Genomic DNA, 8,127 nt, shown 5'->3' on the forward strand with positions numbered 1-8,127 from the left:
TAATAAATATAGCTTTTGTTAGTACCCTAATACTGTACTAAGTTATATATGATTATTGTTCTAATGTCATTTTTAGAATGCAATGGATATTAAAAGGGAAAGTATGTTTTAAAGGGATTTGTTGAATAAAATAAAGCCTAATTCTGCTGCCACTGACCTCAGTAAGGATGTGGCAAAGCTCTAATTCAGATAAACACTTCTGTGTTATTTATATGTCATGGATATAGGATATGAGACAAAGGAATTAATGTGATTTGTTTATGGCCATGGAGGAAGTCAGTGTTAGAAGTTTCTTTTCTGATCTCTTTGGTTCTGTTCTGTTCAGATTGTGCTGCTGCCCTCATCCTCACAATATCCAATGGCATCCCGAGAGTTATTAAACAGCATAAGTCGTATTTTTTCACATATGATTTGCTTTTGAAAGACTTAGTATTGCAAAAGGTTTGGGTTTAGGGCTGCTTTTTGGACTGGGGTTCTAAATACTTTTTTGCTGTTTCTTCATTTTGGATTGGCTTTAGATGTTGTCTCAGGAGAGAGGGAGAAGACGGGAAGAGTGGGGTTTTTTGCTTTGATTAAAGGTGGATTTTTTGCTGTTCTAGATGTTTTTAGTACCCAAACTGAGATCACATGCCTGCACACTGTACTTGCAATGGAGAGTGGAGAAGTTCAAGGTGGTCCTCAGATCCTGTGTGATTAAGACAGCTCAATCTCTTGCATAAATGCCAACTGTGTAAAGAGTAGCTCCACTGTGTTTGACAAATGCAACTGTGAGCCACAGTCCTAATCCCTGAACTCTCAACAATACTCGATCCAGATTGTTGAACGCTTTAAGACTAAAGGCAGGCATCCCAAGTTCTTTTAGAAATCTTGCAGAGAGCCAGTATAAGGCACACAGGACAGGTTAGCTATCCTTTCGGCAGCTATCCATGGTGTTAAGGTGTTTGGTCCATGGTGCTAAGGAAATGTGTACCTGGGCTTGCACTGTCTGAAGTTTCGCTGGAGCTGATAATTTCATGTCTGGTCCTATGGCAATCTTACAGTCGAGGCAACAGTGAGCGGCGACTATAAAATGAGAGCACATAATCTCCTGCCACAGTGGACCTTTGGGTTCTCAGCTGGCAGGAAACTGGAGCTGCTGCTCTATTTTGCCAGGATGCACACCCAAACAGTTGGAGGAACCAAACCAAACCATTACTTTCACTTTGTTTAGCTGCAAGCTGCCCACTACCCACCAGGGCTAAGCCGCTGAGATACTCGGTCTTCGCAGGCTGGTGGCCACACCGCACGGTCTTGCCACAGGCAGCGGAAGGACAACCCCATTTACAGATATATGTATTATATAGATATATTTTTTCTTTTTCCCTGCAGTTTCCAAAAAGGGGGTGGGGGTATCGTCTTCCCGCGGTCCGAACGCGCCGCGCAGCTCGCTGATGCGCGCCGGTCCCCGCGCGCTCGCTGCCGCGCCCGTGGCTGGGGCCGCCCCCCCCGGGCCGCGCCGCGCCGAGCCGCGCCGAGGGGGAGTGTCGTGGGCGGTGCGCGCGGCGCGGCGCGGCGGCGGGGCATGGGCAGCCGCGGCACGGAGCGGCGCGGGCCGGGCGGCGGAGCCGGCGGAGCGGGCGGGCGGCTGGGTCGCAGCCGGCGGCCCGGCATGGGGCCCCCGGGCAGCCGCGGCAGCAGCAGCGCCCGCGGCAGCCTGCAGGTAAGGGCTGGGGACGGCGGGGGTGGGGGGGAGGCGCCGCGTCCTGCCTCCCCAGGGCGACTTCGCAAGGAAGAGCAAAATTAGCAACCGCGCCATTTACATATCTATCTACATATGTATTTTTTCTCTCTCTCTTTCTCTGAGCTCCGATCGCCACAGATCAGAGCGGCCGTGAAAACTTTTAGGTGTTGCTTGCCGGCGCGGGCTGTGGCAAGACTCGCCAGAAAGGGGAAGGGGGGTCCGAAAGGGAGCGAGGAGGCAAAGCCCGCCCGAGGCGGCGGTGCCCGAAGCCGCTCGGCGGAGCCCGTCCCCGAGGCGGGGGGCTGCGGGCGCCCGGGCTTCCTTGGCGCAGCCTCTGCGCGGCTTCTCCGCTAACTCCTCTTTTAAGCCGGCGCCAAGCCGCGAGTGGCGTGAGCGGGGGGCTCCGGCCCCGGGTGCCGGGGGGGGCCGTGGCCACCGGGCTGCGGGCCGCGGGGCGCGGAGACCTGTCGCCGCTGGGGCGCGGAGCGCGGCGGTGCGCGGGCGGCCGTGTGCCCGGTGCGCCGGGGCCGCGGGCACTGCGGGGACGGCAGGAGTGTGGGAGGGACGGGGGGACGGACGGGGACGCGTTTCGCAGGTGCTGCTGTGGAAAGGGAAGCGGCCAGCAAACGTGTGGGGGTGCCTGGGGGTTTGCTTGGGGAGGGCGCGATGCCTGAGGAGAGGAGTGGGGCGGGCTCGGGGAGGTGTGTGGGGGAGAAGCAGGCAGGTGGCATGTCGGGGGCAGAAGTGCTGCTGGGGGGGGTAGGCAGGGTGTCCCCGGGCCATCTCTGGCAGTGCGTGTGCTGAGGGGGATGCAGCTGGTGTTGCCTGGAGGGTGCCGATGGCAATGGTCTGGGAGTAGCTGCTCTGCTAGGAAGGGGTGTGAGAAGAGGGAGAGCTGGGGGGAGAGAGGGAGAGTGGCCCCAGGCTGCAGGTGCTGCACCACCCTGCTCGCAGCTGCCGTGGGGGGGTCAGTGGGGAAGGGGCTGCCCCCTTGCTCTCCTCTCCTTCTCTAACGCTGCCCCCTCCTCACACCTCGGTGCCTCTCTTTCCTCAGCACTTGATCCTCTTCCTGCTCTTCGTCGGACCTTTCAACTGCTTCGCCAGTTACAGCCGGGCCACTGAGCTTTTCTACAGCCTCAACGAGGGGCTGCCAGCCGGCGTGCTCATCGGCAGCCTGGCCCGCGATCTGCGGCTACCGACAGCTGATGGGCAGCGCCCGCCAGCCCTCCAGCCCCCGCTTTCCTTCACCCTGGCCTCCCGTGGCCTGGGCGGCCAGTTTGTGCAGCTGGACAACCGCTCCGGAGAGCTGCACACCTCAGCCTTGGAGATCGACCGGGAAGCTCTGTGTGTGGAGAGCAGTGGGGCTGCCGTCATTGGGGGAACAGCCGCTGCCTCTTCCTCCTCATCGCCCTCGCCTGAGTCGTGCCTGCTGCTGCTGGATGTGCTGGTGCTGCCGCAGGAGTACTTCCGCTTGGTGAAGGTGAAGATCGCTATCCGGGATGTCAACGACAACGCGCCGCGCTTCCCTGTGCCCCACATCCGCCTCTCTGTGTCTGAGAATGCACCTGTGAACACCCGCCTGGCCATCGAGCATCCTGCCCTCGATCCCGACGTGGGCACCAATGGTGTCCAGACCTACCGCCTGCGGGATAACTATGGTGTCTTCACCCTGGATGTGGAGGAGAATGAGAGTGGGGAGAGGACCCCCTACTTGATCGTCATGGGAGCTCTGGACAGGGAGGCCAGGGAGGAGTATGTCACGGTCATCGTTGCTGAGGACGGGGGAACCCCTCCGCTTGTGGGCAGTGCCACCCTCACCATTGGCATCAGTGACATCAATGACAACTGCCCCCAGTTCAATGACTCTCAGATCAATGTCACCCTGTATGGGAATTCCACCCTAGGGACACACGTGGCCACAGTCCACGCGATAGACATGGACCTTGGATCCAATGCCCAGATCACCTACTCCTACAGCCAGAAGGTCCCCCAGCCATCCAGAGACTTGTTCCATCTGGATGAAAGCACAGGAGTCATCACACTCTCTGGTAAGGTTGATGGGGACTCTCTGAGGCTCCACAGGCTGATCATACTGGGCAACGGCCCTGGTTGTATCCCTGCGGTGATCACGGTGCTAGTGACCATCATCAAAGTTATGATGAGGCCACCTGAAGTTGTCCCTCGTTTCATAGCTAATGAAGTGGAGGGGGTGGTGTACTTGAAGGAACTGGAACCTATCAACACACCAATAGCATTTTTTACCATCAAAGACCCTGATGAAAAATACAAAGTCAACTGCTATTTGGATGGTGATGGGCCTTTCAGACTGTCACCGTACAAGCCATACAACAATGAATATTTATTAGAGACCACAAAGCCTTTGGACTATGAGACTCAGCAGCTGTATGAAGTCTCAGTAGTCGCGTGGAACTCGGAAGGATTTCATGTCAACAAAATAATCAAAGTACAGGTTCTGGATGACAATGACAACTCACCAGTTTTCTCTCAGCAGCTGATAGAATTATCCATTGAGGAGAACAATGTTCCCAATGCTTTCTTGACCAAACTGCATGCTACAGATGCTGACAGTGGAGAAAGAGGAGAAGTGTCCTATTTTTTAGGGCCTGATGCCCCTTCCTATTTTTCTTTAGATAAAACCACAGGAGTTCTTACAGTTTCCACCCAGCTGGACAGAGAAGAAAAAGAGAAATATAGATACACTGTTAAAGCAGTAGATTCTGGATTTCCTCCAAGAGAATCAATAGCAACTGTCGCCATCACTGTATTGGATAAAAATGACAATAGTCCAAGATTTATCAACAAGGATTTCAGCTTTTTTGTACCAGAAAACTTTCCAGGTTTTGGTGAAATTGGAGTTATCAGTGTCACAGATGCTGATGCAGGGCAGAATGGATGGGTTGCCCTTTCAGTTGTGAATGGAAGTGATATTTTTGTCATAGATACTGGCAAAGGGGTTTTGAGAGCCAAAGTCTCCCTCGACAGGGAGCAGCAAAGTTCCTACATTCTGTGGATTGAAGCAGTTGACGGCGGTGATCCTGCCCTGTCCTCTACTGCAAAAATAACTATCCTTCTTCTGGACATAAATGACAACCCCCCTCTGGTCTTGTTTCCTCAATCTAATATGTCTTATTTGTTGGTACTTCCTTCTACTCTTCCTGGCTCTCCCATCACTGAGGTCTATGCTGTTGATAAGGACACTGGCATGAACGCAGTCATAGCCTACAGCATCATAGGAAGAAGAGGCCCTCGACCGGAGTCGTTTCGGATTGACCCTAAAACTGGTAATATCACCTTGGAAGAGTCATTGATGCAAAATGACTATGGCCTCTATCGGTTGCTTGTAAAAGTTAGCGATCACGGTTACCCAGAACCCCTCCATTCCACCGTCATGGTGAACCTCTTCGTCAATGACACTGTTAGCAATGAGAGCTACATCGAAAGTTTGTTAAGAAAGGAGCCTGATATCAATATAGAAGAAAAGCAGCCACAAATATCCGTAGAGCCCACACATAAAAAAATAGAGTCAGCATCCTGCATGCCTACCTTGGTAGCTCTGTCAATAATAAGCTTGGGTTCAATCACCTTAGTAACTGGGATGGGCATTTACATCTGCCTAAGAAAAGGGAAAAAGCGTCACAGAACAGAGGAAAACTTGGAGGTACAAATCCCATTAAATGGAGGAATTAACCTGCACATGTTGGAAAAGAAACCAATGGAGATTTCTAACATTTGACCTTTCCTTGTGGATAATCAAAACCGACATCTAAAAACCTTGGACAACTCTGAAACAGCTGACTGTGGGTTGTGTTGGCAGAGGTTGCAATGAAGGACCACTAATTTATAACTTAATAATATTATAATTGTAAATAGCTGTTTACAGTTTTTTAAATTCAAATTCAGTGTACAGCTTTTTTATGAAACCTTAGTACTAACAGCTAGCACCCTGTCTTTAAAACGTGGACATCATTTGCAGCCTTCATAAATCAATCAGAACAATGATCATAAAAAGGGGGAAGGTAAGACAATTCTTTAAACTCAAGTTTGAAAAGTCATTTTAACCACAAGAGGGCATCAGCTGCTCCTGAGCAGAGAACTATTTGAGGTACCGTCCATGAGATAAACACAGAGTATATTTTAAATATATTGGTTTTAATATAAAATATACATTGACATACAGACATTTACACGAAGAAAGAAGTGTCTGTCCTGGTGTATGTACAAGTAAAAGAATAAGGACATCAAAATGCACTAGTAAAATAAACAGAATGTTTATTACCTCACAAGTAAAGCTTATACAGTAGGATAGAAAAGGCATTAACAAGAAGTGCAATTCCTGTTGAGCAAGAATGCAAGATAAAGTAATGAGAATTTGAACTTCTGTGACATATCATCTTTCTTTTGCTACAGATTTCACCTACATTGTCATTTGCTCCAGCAGTCCACTGGTCATTTTTATGGAAAAATGCATTTAATATTTCTTACAGCAAATATAGAGAAAACTCCATTCTCATCCTCATAAACATGGCCAGATGCAAGGAAGCAAGGGAATGGCTAAATCTTTAGTTGTCACAGAAGTGGTAATATTTTTTGTACTTTGAGCAATCTGTCAGTAGTAGTCCATCAGTTTGGTTGTGTAATAGATTTTTCATGTGATACTTCTGAATCTGATCTGCCAGATGAAAACAAAAATCACTTCATATTATAAGGAATTATAGGACTTAGTTTATACTGACTGTTGCTCCTTTCTGGATTGGTATTTCATGTGAAAGATCTTATTTCTGTCTTTTGGCTACCATTCCTGGCTCCTTTTCTTTGGCTTTGATTTTGGATTAGATCCAGAATCTAACTTGTAAGACTGGTGGCATATTTTCTTGATAATTTATTCTTTGCTGTATCCTCTGCAACAAAGCAGCAGGTTTATCAGTGATGTGTCACTTTCATTTCATTGTAAGAGCTGAGAACTATCTTTTGTATGATGATTACATCAAATTTCTCTGTGTAAACAAGATAAATTAGTGTTATGCTTAAAAATGATTATTTTGATTTCTGGCATCATATGTCTGTAATGTACCAAAAGTGTTTATATGTCTGCAAATTAAAGCTATATATTTTCATAATAACTCACTCTCTCTCTCTGCTAGTATTTGAATTATAAAGCTAAGTAGTATTTTAGTTGTAAGAAATACATATTTCACAAATGCATGGGTGCTGGCTATTTTATCTGGCCTCTCATAATACTTCCCAAATTAGTACACTATTAACATACACTATAGTTATTTTTTCAGCTTAGAACATTTCCTGCTTGTGCACCATTTGATAGATGTGTTTCATGAAAAATTAATTCAGCCTGTCAAAGGCTTGTGGGTAATCACCTTTTTTTCATTTACTTTAATACTATTAAACTACGAAAATGGTACGTATCCCAGAAATTCATTTGTGACAAAAAGACATTGTTTATTACCTCTGAAGGAAAATGACAATTTCTTTGGAAGGGGCTCCTCTATCACAGATGCACTGTATGGACATGGTGGGGAAGCCAGCTCCTCTGCATGTTTTTCTTCAGTGAAGAGACAAGTAGCTAAAAGACAGATAGGATTCTTTTCATTGCTTTCCTATTATTTGAATTAGCAGCCCCATACCTCCTCAAGATGATATAAGCAGAAGCAAACTGAAGGCACTTTAAGAAATAAAGTAAAACCGTAAACCTGATCCTGCAGTGTGTGTTCATTGGAAACCAGACAGATATTTTTATTCAGTCTTGACCACTACGTAGACTTGCGCCTGCTTGATTAAACACACTGAGTTAAAAGTGCTGTTCTCTTTGTTGCTTTTTTTGGTTTGTTTTCTACAAACACATTCCTAATCCATAATAAAATATACTGGTACTAGCCTGTTAAAATCAAAGTACAGCTCATGCAGCATTTCACTCACCCAGTTTTCCACACATTTTAAGATAATTGGTTTGAAATCACCCCTTCAGCCTTCCAAGCACCACTACCTGTGAAAAAGACTTTACCCTGAGTAATAGGTCATAGAGGAAGAGCACGTTTTTATCTTCCTGTTGAAGTAGATAATGTCACCAAAGATGGTAAAACATGCATAGTGGGTTCTTTTTTTTTAAATCCCACGTTTTGTGTTTTACTTAAAAAATAAACAGCAAGTATAGGCAGCAAATAATAAGCATGATAGTTAAGCATTAATCCTAACAGTGATAAAATAATCAGGTATCTGAAATTCATAGCACATGGGAATTTCTTCTCCAAAAAATTCTCTTATTCTTTCTGGATGTAAAATGCTTGATACTAGCTATATAGCGAACATTTCTATGACCTTGCTGTTCCCAAAATATCCCTTACAGAAATCCTTTTCGTGTGAAAAAAAAATTT

At 47.2% G+C, this 8,127-nt stretch overlaps 1 protein-coding gene across 1 annotated transcript; it reads left to right on the forward strand.

Annotated features, from left to right (window-relative positions):
* The first annotated feature begins 1,518 nt into the window (after positions 1-1,518).
* On the forward strand, positions 1,519-6,861 carry PCDH20 (protocadherin 20). The gene is made up of 2 exons (XM_064504778.1): positions 1,519-1,699; positions 2,775-6,861. Exons 1-2 carry the CDS (start codon positions 1,562-1,564, stop codon positions 5,472-5,474), a joined length of 2,838 nt encoding a protein of 945 aa, XP_064360848.1. The 5' UTR covers positions 1,519-1,561; the 3' UTR covers positions 5,475-6,861.
* The last annotated feature ends 1,266 nt before the right edge of the window (positions 6,862-8,127 follow it).

This window comes from Dromaius novaehollandiae, chromosome 1, assembly GCF_036370855.1.
Source record: "Dromaius novaehollandiae isolate bDroNov1 chromosome 1, bDroNov1.hap1, whole genome shotgun sequence".
In the NCBI taxonomy this organism is placed as follows: domain Eukaryota; kingdom Metazoa; phylum Chordata; class Aves; order Casuariiformes; family Dromaiidae; genus Dromaius; species Dromaius novaehollandiae.

What these genes read in the sequence shown, in the direction of transcription:
- PCDH20 (XM_064504778.1), top strand. Translation starts at nt 1,562, where the DNA reads ATGGGCAGCCGCGGCACGGAGCGGCGCGGGCCGGGCGGCGGAGCCGGC. An exon ending in GCGCCCGCGGCAGCCTGCAG is followed by an intron (nt 1,700 to 2,774) that starts GTAAGGGCTGGG and finishes CTCTTTCCTCAG; the next exon opens with CACTTGATCCTCTTCCTGCT.